This window comes from Doryrhamphus excisus, linkage group LG19, assembly GCF_037039965.1.
Source record: "Doryrhamphus excisus strain RoL-2023G ecotype Guam linkage group LG19, RoL_Dexc_Guam_v1.1, whole genome shotgun sequence".
NCBI lineage: Eukaryota > Metazoa > Chordata > Actinopteri > Syngnathiformes > Syngnathidae > Doryrhamphus > Doryrhamphus excisus.
In genome coordinates this window covers 924,879-941,270 of record NC_136375.1, presented here as the reverse complement: position 1 = coordinate 941,270, position 16,392 = coordinate 924,879, and the positions used below count along the sequence as shown (strand labels likewise).

General features: G+C 47.7%; 1 protein-coding gene across 8 annotated transcripts in view; it reads right to left on the bottom strand.

The window, feature by feature from the left end:
* Positions 1-2,093: 2,093 nt before the first annotated feature.
* tnika (TRAF2 and NCK interacting kinase a) overlaps positions 2,094-16,392 on the bottom strand; it is a 52,557-nt gene continuing 38,258 nt past the window's right edge. For 3 of the 8 annotated variants that reach the window (XM_058056544.2, XM_058056554.2, XM_058056557.2), the window contains 19 exons: positions 15,233-15,397; positions 14,672-14,938; positions 14,493-14,599; positions 13,885-14,000; positions 13,387-13,502; positions 13,191-13,214; positions 12,609-12,677; positions 10,221-10,327; positions 10,028-10,130; positions 9,797-9,946; positions 9,626-9,722; positions 9,373-9,543; positions 9,166-9,309; positions 8,726-8,860; positions 8,548-8,648; positions 7,983-8,132; positions 5,616-5,775; positions 3,368-3,507; positions 2,094-3,219 (listed from right to left, as the gene is read on the bottom strand). In XM_058056544.2, coding sequence (XP_057912527.2) covers positions 3,136-3,219; positions 3,368-3,507; positions 5,616-5,775; positions 7,983-8,132; positions 8,548-8,648; positions 8,726-8,860; positions 9,166-9,309; positions 9,373-9,543; positions 9,626-9,722; positions 9,797-9,946; positions 10,028-10,130; positions 10,221-10,327; positions 12,609-12,677; positions 13,191-13,214; positions 13,387-13,502; positions 13,885-14,000; positions 14,493-14,599; positions 14,672-14,938; positions 15,233-15,397 — 2,406 coding nt within the window. In that variant the 3' untranslated portion in view covers positions 2,094-3,135. Of the gene's footprint in view, positions 3,220-3,367; positions 3,508-5,615; positions 5,776-6,800; positions 6,819-7,982; positions 8,133-8,547; positions 8,649-8,725; positions 8,861-9,165; positions 9,310-9,372; positions 9,544-9,625; positions 9,723-9,796; positions 9,947-10,027; positions 10,131-10,220; positions 10,328-12,608; positions 12,678-13,190; positions 13,215-13,386; positions 13,503-13,884; positions 14,001-14,492; positions 14,600-14,671; positions 14,939-15,232; positions 15,398-16,392 lie in introns of all 8 variants that reach the window. The other 5 variants (XM_058056541.2, XM_058056543.2, XM_058056546.2 and 2 more) reach the window with 3 other exon arrangements.

The window sequence follows — 16,392 nt, the reverse complement described above, 5'->3', positions numbered from 1 at the left end:
CAACAATAAATACGTGTGTTAGCATCCTGTTAAAAATAAAGGTCTCATGTACCCGAAACGGAGTATTAGGGCCACGTTGAAAAGAAAAAAATCAGGAAGTTTTAAATTGACGGTGCTAGAGTCATACATTTTTTGAGAAAAAGTTGACAATTCACAATAAAGTCAAAAATGTACCGGAATAAAACCATAAATCCATGAGAAAAAAAGTAGTACATTTACTGAGATTTCGAGAAAGGCGTAAATTCACAACAAAAAATTCTGAAATTTACAACCTTTTTCTAGAAAGTCATAAATTCACCAGAAAAAAATCCCCCAGAAATGTACGACTTTTTACTGAAATTTACAAAAATTTCGTAAATTCACAAGAAAAAGTTGTGAATGTAGGAGATTAAAGTCATTAATACATGAAAAAAGTTGTAAACTTACAAGAAAAAAGTCATAAATGTAAACTTTTTAATTTATGTCTTTATGACCTTATTCTCAAAATCTCAGATGATTGTTTTTCAATGTGGCCCTAATACTCCATCATAGTATCCCACCAGCAGAAATTAACTAGTTGGCAAATTCATTTGTTAAAGAGATCTAGCAGGATTATGAAAAAAATCAATTTTTTTTTCTTCAATACGCCGACAAATAAATCCTGATTATTAAAAATGTGCACACACAGGATTTTTTCCAATTGCAAACGTTTGCTTGTATTAGAACAAACCATTTGCTGCCATCTGGTGACCAAAGTGTGGTACTACATTGTGAGCTTTGAGGCCGTAGCTGCACTCGCTTGCTAAAATAGTCACATTTGATGTGAAGCAAAGAAAAATCTGACAGAACAAAAATGGGAAACACTAACTCGTTGGGGGTGGCGGGGTGGGGGGGGGGCATTTGTTTGTCATCAGGAGTTAGCTGTACTATATAAAAAACTTGTAGCAATGTGTAGAGCAATAATTCAAAAAATGTGATCAAAATGTGACTCACGTTTGAACACACTAGAACGTCACGGACATTGCTGCCATCTTGTGACCAAAGTATGGAACTACAATGTTAGCTTTCAGGCAATATTTGATGTGAACCAAACTAAATAAAAATAGTAAAAAAAAAACAAGAGAGTAACAGTACAACTACAATGTAGTCCATCAACAAAAGCTAGCCATTTGCTTGGTTTGTTATGGGGAGCTAGCAGCCTTAACAAAAAGAGTATAATTTTTACGAAACTGGAAAATAACTCAATTGTGATTAAAAATCTGCACAATTTAATCTAAATTTCTGAGGTTTGATTGGAAGAGAACCAATTCAGTCATTTGCTGCCACCTTGTGACCAAAGTGTGGTACGACTTTGTTGGTTTTCAGGCTGTAGCGATATATACGTAGCTTGTTAAAATGGTCACGTTTGATATGAAGCAAATTAAAATTGCCATAAAAATAGCCCATAAAAATTTCTTGCAATTGTAATAAAAAATGTGGACTGGGAATTTGATTGAAAATTCACAGTCATTTATACTGCCATCTTGTGACCAAAGTGCGGTACTACATGTTTAGCTCTCAGGCAGCTACAATAGCATCTTACACAACACAGTGGCAGTAAGATGACATGTATAATTTGCTACAGCTAGCTTTAGCAGGCTTAAATTTAAAAAAAAATCACAAAATGAAGCAACTGTTCACAAATTATGATTAAAATGTGCACACAGAAACATCTTTAAAATTTCCGACCTTTGATCGCAGTCGAATAAATCCAGTCATTTGCTGCCATCTTGTGACCCAAGTGTGGTACTACATGGTTAGCTTCCAGGCAGTCACATTTGATATGAGGCAAACTAAAATATAACAAAATACATACGCTGGCAAGCTAGCTAGAAAGCTAGCTAGTGTTTGTTAGTTAAGGGCGTTAGCAGGATTACACTAAATAAAATGTTTTGAAACGTTTGACCAATGCGCAAAATAAAACCCACCAATTTGTTCCAGTTGTGATTAAAAACGCGCACATAAATGAACAATGACTTATTTTCTGACTTTTGATCGCAGCAGAACAAATTCCGTCATTTGCCGCCATCTTATGGCCAAAGTGTGGTACTACTTCGCTAGCTTACTAGCTTGGTTAGCTTAGTAGCTTGGTTAGCTAGGCAGTAGTTGTTAAAATGGTCACAGGATGGATTTGGAGCAGACGAAATCAAACAAAACAAAAAAAAAAACACGGTGGCAGGAAGACAACAAAGTATTCCATCTGCCAATCTAGCTAGCTAGCTAGCTAGCTAGCGCTTTCGTTTCTTAGAAGGTGCTAACCAAAAGATAAAACGCTTCTCAAGAAACCGAACAATAAATCATAAATCTTTGTAGCAATTATGATTTTTAAAAAAATGTGTGCACACAGGAATGAACTTTCCGCCATTTGATCCCAACAGGAAATATTCCCAGCCATTTGCTGCCACCTGCTGACCAAAGTGCGGTACTGCATCATGGAGTTCAGGCAGTATCTGCAGGTACAGCGTATGGATGGATGGATGGACATCGTTGCACCTTATTTCCAGCCGGTCGAGGAAGCATTATTATTATTATCAATAATATTATTCATATCATCATATTATTATTATTATTGTTAATAAAAATCTCTCCACAAAACTGCACGGCTAAAAGAACGGTGGGATAAAACTGGCGTCTACTTGATGCTAAAAATAGAAGAAGCGGCTCCTTTACCTTTTCCACGGACGTCCATCTCCTGGAATGGGACCATCCCGCACTGCATTGTGGGACGTGTGCCGCACACTTGACCATCACACCAAATAAAGCGGGACGCGGGTCGGGGGAGGGGGCATGATCACACTTTGTTGATTGACAGCAAGTTTGATGCAGCACCTTTGGAGGGGGGACGAGGAGGGGGCAAAGGGGGCGGGAGGACATCCATCTTCTTAAAGGGACGCAGACGTCATTTGTTGCATATGGCGCTACAGCGACAGCATCATCTCGGGAGGAAGATGAGCGATGAAGGTGGGAGGAAGAAAAGGAAGAAAGGATTTGAAAGGAGTCCCAAGAAGCCTCCTCGTCGTCCCTTGTTTGTTGTCAAAGTTCAGCCCCGCCCCTTTTAGGCTTCCCGTGACTGGTTGGCCGATGGGAATGTGGCGAGTGGACGACGGGGGCGGAGCATCACCAGTTCATCATGGAGTTCCTGTTGAGGGTCATGAAGAAGACCTGGCTGCTGCCTCCCGATCGCACGGACGCAAAGAAGACCTGCACACGGAGAAGCCAAGATGGCGTTCAGGTTCATGGAGGACTTGATGGTGGCCACGCCTTACAACGCCACCAATCACATATATATATATATATAGAAATAAATATGAATATAATATCTGCTGGCTAGGAAGCCATGGAAGCTCACCTTGTCGTTGCGCTCACACAGGAACTTCAGCCTCTGCGCCCTCTTGTGCATGAAGACCCCGTCCAGGTGACCCGTCTCCACAGAGCGGATCTCGATGGCTTTCTCCCCCCAGCCCATGATCTGGTTGGAGTGGATGTAGGCTGGGGGGGGGGGGGGGGGGGGGGGGGCAGAGTAAACACATTTAGAACGTCTCCACATGCCATACGGACATTATTTGGATTCATCTTTTCACGTTTTCATTTCATGTAATAACATTTAATATCATTGAATGCTAATATTGTATAATAACAATAATAATAATAATAATGATAATAATGATAACACCCCAACACATGAAACAACAAAGGATCAAATCAAATGCTAAAATAAAATGCTACCAGGAAGTTAGCCATATTAACGGGAGGCCAACCAGCCTTCCAGGAAGTTAGCCAGTCTACAAGGACATCAACCAGGTCACTAGGAAGTTAGCCAGATGACCGGGAAGTTAGCCAAGCTACCAGGAAGTTAGCCAGACTACCAGGATGTTGGAAGTTAGCCAAGCTACCAGGAAGTTAGCCAGGGTAGCAGGAAGTTAGCCAGACTACCAGGAAGTTGAAAGTTAACCAAGCTACCAGGAAGTTAGCCAGGGTAGCAGGAAGTTAGCCGGACTACCAGGATGTTGGAAGTTAACCAAGATACCAGGAAGTTAGCCAGGGTACCAGGAAGTTGGAAGTTAGCCAGACTACCAGGAAGTTGAAAGTTAACCAAGCTACCAGGAAGTTAGCCAGGGTAGCAGGAAGTTAGCCGGACTACCAGGATGTTGGAAGTTAACCAAGATACCAGGAAGTTAGCCAAGCTACCAGGAATTTAGCCAGACTACCAGGAAGTTGAAAGTTAACCAAGCTACCAGGAAGTTAGCCAGGGTAGCAGGAAGTTAGCCAGACTACCAGGAAGTTGGAAGTTAACCAAGCTACCAGGAAGTTAGCCATATTAACGGGAGGCCAACCAGCCTTCCAGGAAGTTAGCCAGTCTACAAGGACATCAACCAGGTCACTAGGAAGTTAGCCACATGACCGGGAAGTTAGCCAAGCTACCAGGAAGTTAGCCAGGGTAGCAGGAAGTTAGCCAGACTACCAGGATGTTGGAAGTTAGCCAAGCTACCAGGAAGTTAGCCAGGGTAGCAGGAAGTTAGCCAGACTACCAGGAAGTTGGAAGTTAACCAAGCTACCAGGAAGTTAGCCGGACTACCAGGATGTTGGAAGTTAACCAAGATACCAGGAAGTTAGCAAGGGTACCAGGAAGTTGGAAGTTAGCCAGACTACCAGGAAGTTAACCAAGCTACCAGGAAGTTAGCCAGGGTAGCAGGAAGTTAGCCGGACTACCAGGATGTTGGAAGTTAACCAAGATACCAGGAAGTTAGCCAGGGTACCAGGAAGTTGGAAGTTAGCCAGACTACCAGGAAGTTGGAAGTTAACCAAGCTACCAGGAAGTTAGCCAGGGTAGCAGGAAGTTAGCCGGACTACCAGGATGTTGGAAGTTAACCAAGATACCAGGAAGTTAGCCAGGGTACCAGGAAGTTGGAAGTTAGCCAGACTACCAGGAAGTTGAAAGTTAACCAAGCTACCAGGAAGTTAGCCAGGGTAGCAGGAAGTTAGCCGGACTACCAGGATGTTGGAAGTTAACCAAGATACCAGGAAGTTAGCCAGGGTGCCAGGAAGTTGCAAGTTAGCCAAGCTACCAGGAAGTTAGCCAGACTACCAGGAAGTTGAAAGTTAACCAAGCTACCAGGAAGTTAGCCAGGGTAGCAGGAAGTTAGCCAGACTACCAGGAAGTTGGAAGTTAACCAAGATACCAGGAAGTTAGCCAGGGTAGCAGGAAGTTAGCCAAGCTACCAGGAAGTGAGCCAAGCTACCAGGAAGTTAGCCAGGGTAGCAGGAAGTTAGCCAAGCTACCAGGAAGTTAGCCAGGGTAGCAGGAAGTTGTAAGTTTGCCAGTCGGTGCATGTAATACGCCTTTCCGTCACATGGGGGCGATGCGCGGGGAAAACATGCAAACTCCACACAGACATGGCAGAGGATGGAATCGAACTCGGGTCTCCTAGTAGTGAGCCCTGCACGCCAACCACTCCCTCACCGTGCAGCCATTGCAAGTGTTCATATTTGTATTTTTGATATTTTTTGTAAAATGATATTCTGAGATTGTGCCGTGGGCCACACTTGGACAGCCTTGCTTTAGGGCACGTAGTCAGTGACGGTACGGGGGTACCCACCGACAGAGGTGGGCATCTCGCCCCACTGCAGCACCACGTCCTTGGTGATGCGCCCGTAGGTGTTGACGTAGACGCCCTCGTCCTCGTAGCACAGCAGCATCTCCATCCCGTCCGTTTTGGGGAGCACCACGATGGCGTGCGGCGTCACATGACTCTGGATCTGACGCACATTTGACAGATTACGTTAAAAAAATACCCATAATCCCATCCCATTAGAATATTTAAAGCCACATTGGAGCAGCTTGCATCTTTTAATCCCTTAAGAGCGTGGCGGTGGACGGCGAGGCTTCCTGTGTGGGGGGAACACGTCATGTGATCAGAAACCACACACGGGGGGGTCGGTGGGTGGGGGGGGGCCCGCTGCTCTTCCAGGCAATTAGTAGGACATCCAACTCAAATGTCCGTTTACATTTGTTTACATTACATTCACCATAAACCGATGAAGGACGTTATTTGAGTTGGAGATCCTTCACACGGCCAGGAGTTCAGGCGCCAAGATGGCGTCCAGTACGGCCGCCATGTTGTCTGATGTCATTTGGTACACGAGACGTGACTCAGGACTACAAAAATGAAGGTCAGTACAACACAAGAAAAAAACTCATCTCAGCCCACTGCCACACATTTGACATGATTGACAGCATCAGCAGCACCAACTCAACCACTCACACTTTGGAATATGAATATATGAATATTATAATAATAATCATAAAACTGTATTGTTTTTACCAGCTCATTGGAGTGTGGATTTCCAACATTTGGTTTGCATTAATGTAGTCCCTCTTATTCTTATTTCATGGATTATTTTCTTATTTACTATTTAATATCATTTTACTCATATTATTAGCATTAATCAATAAATACAAATAAAAAATAGTTATGATTAATTATGAATATTTTCTACAGGAAAAGTTGAACATGTGTGAGATGAATTAGCTGATCAGACAAATAAATGTTGGCAACTGAAAAGCGGAATTTGATGTCATAAAAGACATTCCCAGTTTTCCAAGATGTGAAATATGATTGTTGACGTGTGAATGGAAGGCCTGCTGGATGCGCTTGGGGGGGGGGCAAGATGAGCTTTGGTTCCTTTGTGTCTACGTTATCTACGCATGTGGGGGGGGGGGGGGGGCTACCAAGCTACTATCTATTCATGTAGACCAGAGCCGGTGAAGGGCATCTTGTCACCTTGGTCTCTTTGGCAAACTGAAAGACAAGTTGGCAGGGAAGGAGAGAGAGACAGGAGGTGAATATGACACACGGCACTCGTTCAATGTCCACACGGTGGCTTGTTGTCCGTGGGAACATTTTCACAGGAGGAACGTACTTGCCCCTCCATCTGCAGCTTGACTTGGTACGTTCACACTCGTCATGTTTGCTTTGGTTAAAGGGAACGCTGGTGGGGCCCGCCACCAACGCAGGTGGGGCCCGCCACCAACGCAGGTGGGGCCCGCCATCAATGCAGGTGGGGCCTGCCACCAATGCATTGACACTCGTCATGTTTGCGTTGGTTAAAGGGAACGCTGGTGGGGCCCACCACCAATGCAGTTGGGGCCCGCCACCAACGCAGGTGGGGCCTGCCATCAATGCAGGTGAGGCCCACCACCAATGCACTGGTGGGGCCCGCCACCAATGCACTGGTGGGGCCCGCCACCAACGCAGTTGGGGCCCGCCACCAACGCAGTTGGGGCCCGCCACCAACGCAGGTGGGGACCGCCACCAACGCAGGTGGGGACCGCCACCAACGCAGGTGGGGACCGCCACCAACGCAGGTGGGGACCGCCACCAACGCAGGTGGGGACCGCCACCAATGCACTGGTGGGGCCCGCCACCAATGCAGGTGGGGCCCGCCACCAATGCAGTTTGGGACCGCCACCAACGCAGGTGGGGCCCGCCATCAATGCAGTTGGGGACCGCCACCAATGCAGTTGGGGACCGCCACCAATGCATTGGTGGGGCCCACCACCAATGCAGGTGGGGCCCGCCACCAATGCAGTTTGGGACCGCCACCAACGCAGGTGGGGCCTGCCACCAATGCAGTTGGGGACCGCCACCAATGCACTGGTGGGGCCCGCCACCAATGCAGGTGGGGCCCGCCACCAATGCAGTTTGGGACCTCCACCAACGCAGGTGGGGCCCGCCATCAACGCAGTTGGGGACCGCCACCAATGCAGTTGGGGACCGCCACCAATGCATTGGTGGGGCCCGCCACCAATGCAGTTGGGGACCGCCACCAATGCAGGTGGGGACTGCCACCAATGCACTGGTGGGGGCCGCCACCAATGCAGTTGGGGACCGCCACCAATGCACTGGTGGGGCCCGCCACCAATACAGTTGAGGACCCGGATTTCACGTAAGCGTCGGACTTACGTGTGACGGGATGTAGATGTCGTACGGGTTTCCCGAGTCAACGTCGATGACGTGGAAGCCCACGCTGGAGCCGTAGATGACCTTCAACCTCTGACCTTCCTCCACGGTCAGGTCGACCAGCTGGGGGCGATGCTGCAGATCGCTGAATGACTGAGAGACCAAAAGGAACTTACTGCCGTTTGTCTAGCTCCGCCCTTTCCGTACCACGCCACCGATAAATGGCTTACCGTACGTTCCGCTATTATTATCTTCATAAACTTCTGAACTAATTTATGACTAAATTCTAATCTTGTCACATCTCCTTACTTCACAACTGCTACTCATTTTTTTTTTAATACTGTGCCGCTTGCAAGAACAACAACAATTAGTTCATCACACAGTAACTTAATACTCAAAAGGTGTCGTTGTCAAAATAAACTCATATTGGGACATCTTTGTCTTTTTAACTCCAAACTGAAAGTCCATCCTGAAAGAATGGGAACGCTGACCCAAACAAACCAAAATGTGTGAACATCCTCCATAGGAATACGAAGCTAAGGTAAACATTTCGTAGCGTAGCGCTTACCTTAAAGGCCATGAATTTGTGGTAGGGTTTGGGAGCCCAGGCGTAGATTTCCACCGAGTTCTTCAGAGCAATCACCAGGAATTTGATCCTCTCATACTTGACTGGAAGCATGACACACACGGCACACTGAGCAGCAGCGTTCCCAACGTGATCCGGGACCGTGTTTTTGTTTACTTACCAACTTTATAATGCACACAGCCTTCCAGCTCCCCGACGGTGATCCAACCTTGCTTCTTCTCCACTTCGGGGTCGTTGTGTAATATTCTGTTCCTCAGCCAGGACAGGTAGTACACACGGAGCTTGTTCTTCTTCCCTGGAAGACGGCAGACAAGCATCCCGTTTCGTATCGCTACAAATATTGTAGGTTTGACGCTACCCGAGGACGTTGGCTTATAAATAAACACATTATGATGGGACTGTATCTTGCATAGTAGATGGCATCCTAACCCTGCTTCTTAAAACACCTATAAGAATAAGAAGACGTAGCAAGAGTTGCCAGGTCAGTAACGAGGAGTTTAGGCTCCAAGATGGCGTACAGTACGTGAAGTGACTCAGGACTACAAAAATGAAGGTCATATATCCATATATCCATACATCCATATATCCATATATCCATACCAGATATGGTGACGAGCACGTTGAGCCCCTCCAGCACGTCCATCTGCAGGAAACGCCGCCTGGTGATCAGGTTGTAAACTTTGCCTTGCCCACTCCGGTCCAGGAGCATGAGACCGTTCTCCGTCCCCACCAGCAGGTTCACGCCTGGACACACACAGTCATAAACAATAAACAATAAACAATAAAGAATAATAATCAGACGCGTACCCCAGAGTGCGGCGCAAAGAATTTCGGAGTTGAATCGCTTCTTGTATTTGCGGATCTCCGGCGTGTCACTGTGGGGCCTGATGTTGGTGGGGTTGACGTTGACGACGGAGATTTTCCTGGCTTCGTTGAGTCGGGCCTGTTCCTGCCTCAGGAGCTCGTTGGCAAACATGGCTGCCACGGCAAATAACATACAGAGTTTACGTTTATGGCGGCTTGCGGTGGCGAGTGACGGATGGCTTCCTGCGATGCTCACCAGCTGCCGGGTTCTCATTTTCATCGCTCGGGGACGTTTGATAGACACGGGGGTCCACAAACGGGGTGAAGGATGATTTGGAGCCGCCCAGACCAAACTAGGAGAAAACAGAGCGGATCATATTTTGGATTTATTTCAGCATTTTTGCTGTCCATTATTAAAAATGATCACCTCGGGCATTTGGCCCAGCTCCTGCAGGGCCGAGGGCGTGGCCGTGGGGGAGTTGCTCTGTTGCACCAGGTCAGGGAGGTTGCCATGGTTACCGTGATGGCCAAACCCGTTGCTCTCGGCGTGGCTGCCTCTCCTCCTCTTCTCATTGGCCTGACACGTCGAGAAAGAAACATGAAGATGCGACTTGTCAACGCTGAGTCGGTGATTGATGACGTGGGGCTCGTCCTTCACCTCTCGCATCACCAGGGTGCTGTCCTTGGTGCTGATGTAGGCCTCCCCCGGGGGGGCGTCTGTCAGGCCTCGGTACGACTCGCTGCCGCTTTGCACGGCCGGCCTGCGTGGAGAGAAAGCATTCATTCATCACGGCGGCACAAATGGACGCCGACAGGTCCTCCATCGGGAAAGGTGCGGAGCGCCAACGTACATGACGCGAGGGATGTCGCTAACGGCGACCGTGCCGTCGTGTCCCACCGCCTCGCCGTCCTCGTCGCTGCTCTCCGACTCCTCGCTGGATGACGAGTAGTCTGTCACCTTTAGACAGAAAGTGGTTCCATTACTTTTACGCTGGTGTGATGAATGTCGCCTCAAACGGTTAACTCGCGGTCCGTCCGAGCGGCACAACCAAAATAAATCAAGAACGCTCGGAACTTTGGTCATCATCGTGAAGGTAAACCCTCGTAGAACATAATCTGGTGACAGATTACGGAAGCTTGTGCTTGACAGGAGCTGTGTGGGTGTCATCATAACTAGACATAACTAACGGATGTCAGAGAGTCATAGATCTCATTGGTTGACTCACGATGAGGATAATGCAACAGGAAACGTTTAGGCCTATTCGAGAGGCAAAAACCAGGAGATGACAGATTCAAGCCTTTGATTGATTGCATGCAGAGCATGTGGATAGGCTCAAAATGACAAGAACCGTGTCAGGAAACATGTTTTTTTTTGTGGAGAAGTCCAGCCTTGAAGTTTGACGAAATACTTGGACGTGACGGGATTGGGTAGGCTGCTCCTGAAATTGGATGTCAGTCACATGAAGAGACTATCTTGGACAAAGGAGATCAGCTTTAAAGCCATGAGGGCAGAGCAACATGTGGAACACCTGGCCATCCTTCCATCCATCCATCCATCCCTCCATCCATCCATCCCTCCATCCGTACACCAATCCATCTGTCCACCCATCTGTCCATCCATCCATCCATTCGTCTGACCATCCTCCATCCATACAGCAATCCATCTGTCCATCCATCCATCCATCCGTACCTCCATCCTTCCATCCCACCTATCCTCCATCCATCCATCCATCCATCCATCCATCCATCCGTCCATCCTCCATCCATACACCAATCCATCTGTCCACCCATCTGTCCATCCATCCATCCGTCCGTCCCTCCATCCTTCCATCCCACCTATCCTCCATCTGTCCATCCATCCATCCGTCGGTCCCTCCATCCTTCCATCCCATCTATCCTTAATCCGTCCATCCATCAATCCTCCATCTATCCATCCTCCATCCATCCGTCCACCCACCCATCCATCCTCCATCCCTCCAACCACCCACCCATCCGTCCATCCATCCATCCATCCTCCATCCATCCATCCACCCACCCATCCATCCTCCATCCATCCGTCCACCCACCCATCCATCCTCCATCCATCCAACCACCCACCCATCCACCCATCCGTCCATCCATCCATCCTCCATCCATCCGTCCACCCACCCATCCATCCTCCATCCATCCAACCACCCACCCGTCCATCCTCCATCCATCCATCCATTCACCCACCCACCCGTCCATCCATCCGTCCACCCACCCACCCACCCATCCATCCAACCACCCACCCGTCCATCCTCCATCCATTCACCCACCCACCCACCCACCCGTCCATCCATCCTCCATCCATCCATCCATCCATCCATCCTCCATCCATACACCAATCCATCTGTCCATCCGTCCATCCCTCCATCCCACCTATCCTCCATCTGTCCATCCATCCATCCGTCCATCCATCCAGCCGTCCCTCCATCAATCCTCCATCTATCCATCCACCCACCCATCCATCCTCCATCCATCCAACCACCCACCCACCCATCCTCCATCCATCCGTCCATCCATCCATCCACGCACCCGTCCATCCATCCTCCATCCATCCATCCATCCATTCATCCATCCACCCATCCAACCCATCCTCCATCCTTCTATCCAACCAATCCATCCATCCATCCATTCATCCATCCACCCATCCTCCATCCTTCTATCCAACCCATCCATCCATCCATCCACCCATCCAACCCATCCTCCATCCTTCTATCCATCCATCCATCCATCCTTTATCCAGGTCTGAATATGATAGATCTGTTTAACCAAATCCAACTGATTATTATTACTGTCATTAATAAAGGCTAAACTACCTGAACCAAACATGATTTTTGTGTTACTGTAATAGCGTAATATTTGCATATATTTTTCATGAATAAAAACACAGTCAATAAAAAGGAGGAAGTGAAAGAGCACGGAGGAGTGTAGCATGCAGAGGTTACACAATGTACGGAAACGTTACCGCATAGTTCATGGTGTCATATTTGTAAATAAATTGATATTTTCATATAAAACAACCCCTTTTTGTCTTCTTGTGTCGGTATAGCAAAACATTTATGTCAAAGTCATGTATCTTTCCACAAAAACATGGTTTTCTCCCTTTAGTCGGGAACTGATATTTTCCTGAAACTTATGATCTACTGTTGATGACTACACAACAATAAAACTTTTCTAATGCAAACACCTCCAGATATGACAACCGTCCACCTCACCTTGACCGGAGGACGGCTCCCCTCCTCAACCCGCAGCTCTCGGAGTTCTTTGGCCAGAGCGCTGAGGTCCTGCAGACAGAAGATGTAGGATGTAGGATGTAGGATGTAGGATGTAGGATGCCACGTGTAAGGATGGAGAGTGCAAAGCAGGGGGGGGGGGTGGTGACAGTATTTGTCAAGCATAACTTGTAGTCTACAAAATAGTGAAGGATAAACAATCGGGTTTTTTTTGGGGGGGGGGGGGGGTACGTTCCTGATGGCTCGGACCAGGCCATGCACATTGGCAGGAGGTCCGACTTACCACCACCACCTCCTGTCTGGTAACCATGACAACAGGGGGAAGATGAGAGGTTGATGCTCAGGTATGCTCACGTGACCGGCAGTTCACGCTCATGCACAAACAAATGTAGCTATGTGTGTGTGTGTGAGTGTGTGTGTGTGTGTGTGTAGCAGCACACATGCACTGCCATGTCCGGCCACGGCATCCTGATAGTCCAAACAGGAAAAGTGATCCAGGGTGACATCAAGGAAAAGGGGGGGGGTCCCCAAAGACCGAGGTACCAGAAGGTTGGGATCACTAACCTCATCTATGGCTTTCTTATAGCTCTGAAGGAGGAGGCAGAGAAGGAGGAGGAGAAGGAGAAGGACACATCCAGATGAATGGCTTACAAGGTGACAAGTATCGGATGTCCTACAGCACATGGCTGCCGTCCGAGTAGAAAGTGGACCGTATTTGTGTTTGTGTGTGCGTGCGCACCCACACGTGCGCATCACTCACCGCCGGTCGGCTCGGTCTGGTCGAGTCACGGCTCTCCTCCTGTTTGGCCTCCTGATTGGCCTCCTGATTGGCCTCCTGATTGGCTCCCATGGAGGATCCTTCTTGTCTGCTGCGGCCTGGGGACGCCAGAAGAAGCACATTTCAACTGCATGGCTAAATATTCATGGAAGCATAAATAAATAAATACAAAATCAGACATGGGCTCTACAGTATGTCGAACATTATCAAAAAATGTACATTAAAAAAATAACATAAAAATACATATTTATTGTTTTATCACAGAAATCACTGTTTTTTGCATGAATTAATCCTGATTAATCACATTAGCATCCATGTCTGAAATATGCCCATTCCTACTGTATTTAATGAGGAAATAGATAAACTATAATGCATATTTGCATGCATAAACACGTCCAGATGACCTGGATATGTCCCTCAAGCTACCACACAAGCACTAGGTCTTAGGACCAATGAGGGGTTCCCTGTGAGAGCGTATACCTCTCCTCTCGACCGAGCCTCCTTGGGATGAGGGGGAGGAGGAGGAGGAGGAGTTGGAGGAGGTTCTTTGTAGCATGGCGTCCAGAGAGAGCTCGGAGCGTCGCAGGTCTGGGTTACTAAAAAGGGGAAAATCAGAAAAGCGGCTTTGAATTCTCATTGACATGTTGGGAACAAACAGGTCAGGTATTTTAAAAGTATTTAAAAAGTATTTTAAAAGTATTTAAAAAGTAATATTATCAGCAGTTATTGGCATGAACCAGAGCTATGTTTTATAGTAACCATAGTAACCATATCTCCCTAGCATGAGGCAAACTCATCTTATTGCTGTGCTGTGCAGGAAAGGAAAGGAAAGTGAAAGTGAAAGTGAAAGTGAAAGTAAAAATGAAATATTGTAAAGCGGCCAGAAAGGGAAAAGAGCCGATGAAAAATTGTCATGAGCATCATCAAGGATAAAGACGTTCTTACGTAATTCTTGTATTCGGTAGGTAGTACCAGGAAGTACCCGTGTACAACGCAGACATAGGAACACTACTCATACATCCGGCGTACATGAACATGGACCTATGCAGCCCAAAGAGAAGTAAAAGAAGCTAATGATGAACCTTCACCTTGCCAGGATGAGATGAGAGCCGGTGCGGGGGCCCAGACCAACTCCTCCATTGGGGGAGGTCTTCCTGACCAAGGCTGGGGAGATGGAGGTGGTCCTCGGGGGGTTCTGGGGGTGGGACATGGTAGGAATATCTATTTCCGTGATCTAAAAACCTTTCATGAGGAACGACATCCTTACCGATTGGGATTCTCGGACCATGGACGGGAGGTCTTCCTCCCTCAGCCAGGCCGGTCTGTCCCGATCCCGATCCCGGTCCCGCTCCTCCCTCCCGGCGATGCGAAGCGGCGGTGTTTGAGTGTCGGATGTCGGGTCGGAGTTTTGCCGTGGGATATCCAGCCTGGGAGAGCCAACGCCCTCGCTCAGAGCGGACCCCGTCTGGTCCTGCAGAGACTGTGACCCGGACATAGAACCGGCGTGGGTCTTGACGGGGATCAGGTGAGCCATCTGCGGTGGACAGAAGGAACAGATGAGGCCAGCCAGGATGGACCAATGGCCACCATTGCAGGAATGACGGCACGTCACTGCACGGTACCCCCTTGGATGGGTTGAACCTCACATGACCAGGTTCTCAAACGGTACCTTGGGTCCAATGCGGACTCCATTTTTCCACAAAATGTCAAACAGTACAAAAATCGTTGAAATCCTCCTCAAAGGCAACAAAGACGAAAGTAGAACTGAGAAGAAAAGACGAGTCAATAATAAGAAGAGTAAGGCACCAGGGAATCAAACCCCACACACCTGGGGTTCAGCGGGACGGTGGACGGGTGGGGTTCGGGCAGGCTGCATGCCGCCGCCGCTGAAGGACTCTGAGCGGGGAGGGAGGGAGGGGTCGGCGATGCGATTGGACGCTTTGGGCTGAAGCGCCGGAGAACTCTGTCTGTTCATCTTAGATCTCTCCTCCACCTTTGCAATAAAACGTTTTCATTTCAAAACATGGACTCGTTTTGTTTGATGATGTCAAACATTTACACGTGATGAACTTGCAGCACCTAAGAAATCAGGAAGGGAGCAAACGTTAAAGATCTCTGCAGGGTGGAAGATGTTGGGTCACGGTGCAAGCACAAACAAACAGTCCCCATTTTTTGGATGGTTTCTGCAAATCCTCCTGAGCTCCTAATCTACTGGGATTATTTAAGATTATCAATTGGTTGAGTGTATAATTCACGGGCGCTTGATTCGACGTCACAGCTACAAAACCACTCCAACGTCTCCAGAGGCAGGAGACAGCATGAAGAGGAATGAAGAGGACTACAACGGAACCAAAAGATCTGAGTAGGTTCCTGTGGAGGCAGGAAGTGGTTAGCATCACCTAGAAGAAAATGTTGTTAGTACGGGAAGAAAAACCTTTGGGGGAACTTTGCATCCACCCAAAAGGTTTTGGAAGACAAAGAACTTGAAACCGGAGCTAAGAAAGAAGAGAGGAAGTTCTTCAAAGGATCCCACCAGCGGCCATCACCATCTAAGGTTCTCCAGCCAGGCCGGGCGGGCCCGACGCTTGATGATGAGATCCTTTTCAAAACGTCTACAAACCATCGTGTGTTGTGGGAAAGCAGGATGGGGAAGTGACGAGTTCAAACTAGCTAACTTGCTGCTCTTGGTGATGCTAATAAGGATGCTAATAAGGATGCTAATAACGATGCTAATAATGTCAGTATTTACACACAAGTTAAGAGTTCTATCTTTACCAGGCCTGGTACGTTCTTGAACTTCCATCTTATAATTTGGACCTAACTTCAACTGTTCCACCATTTTTGCTGTCGTTTTATTTTCCAAATATGTCGCTTTCTTGATGAATAATCTCCCTAAATTTTATTATGACTTTATTCCCATAATATTCCAACATTTCCGTCCAACTAATTTCCCCAAAATGTAAACTTTATTTTGTTTTATCATAAGAG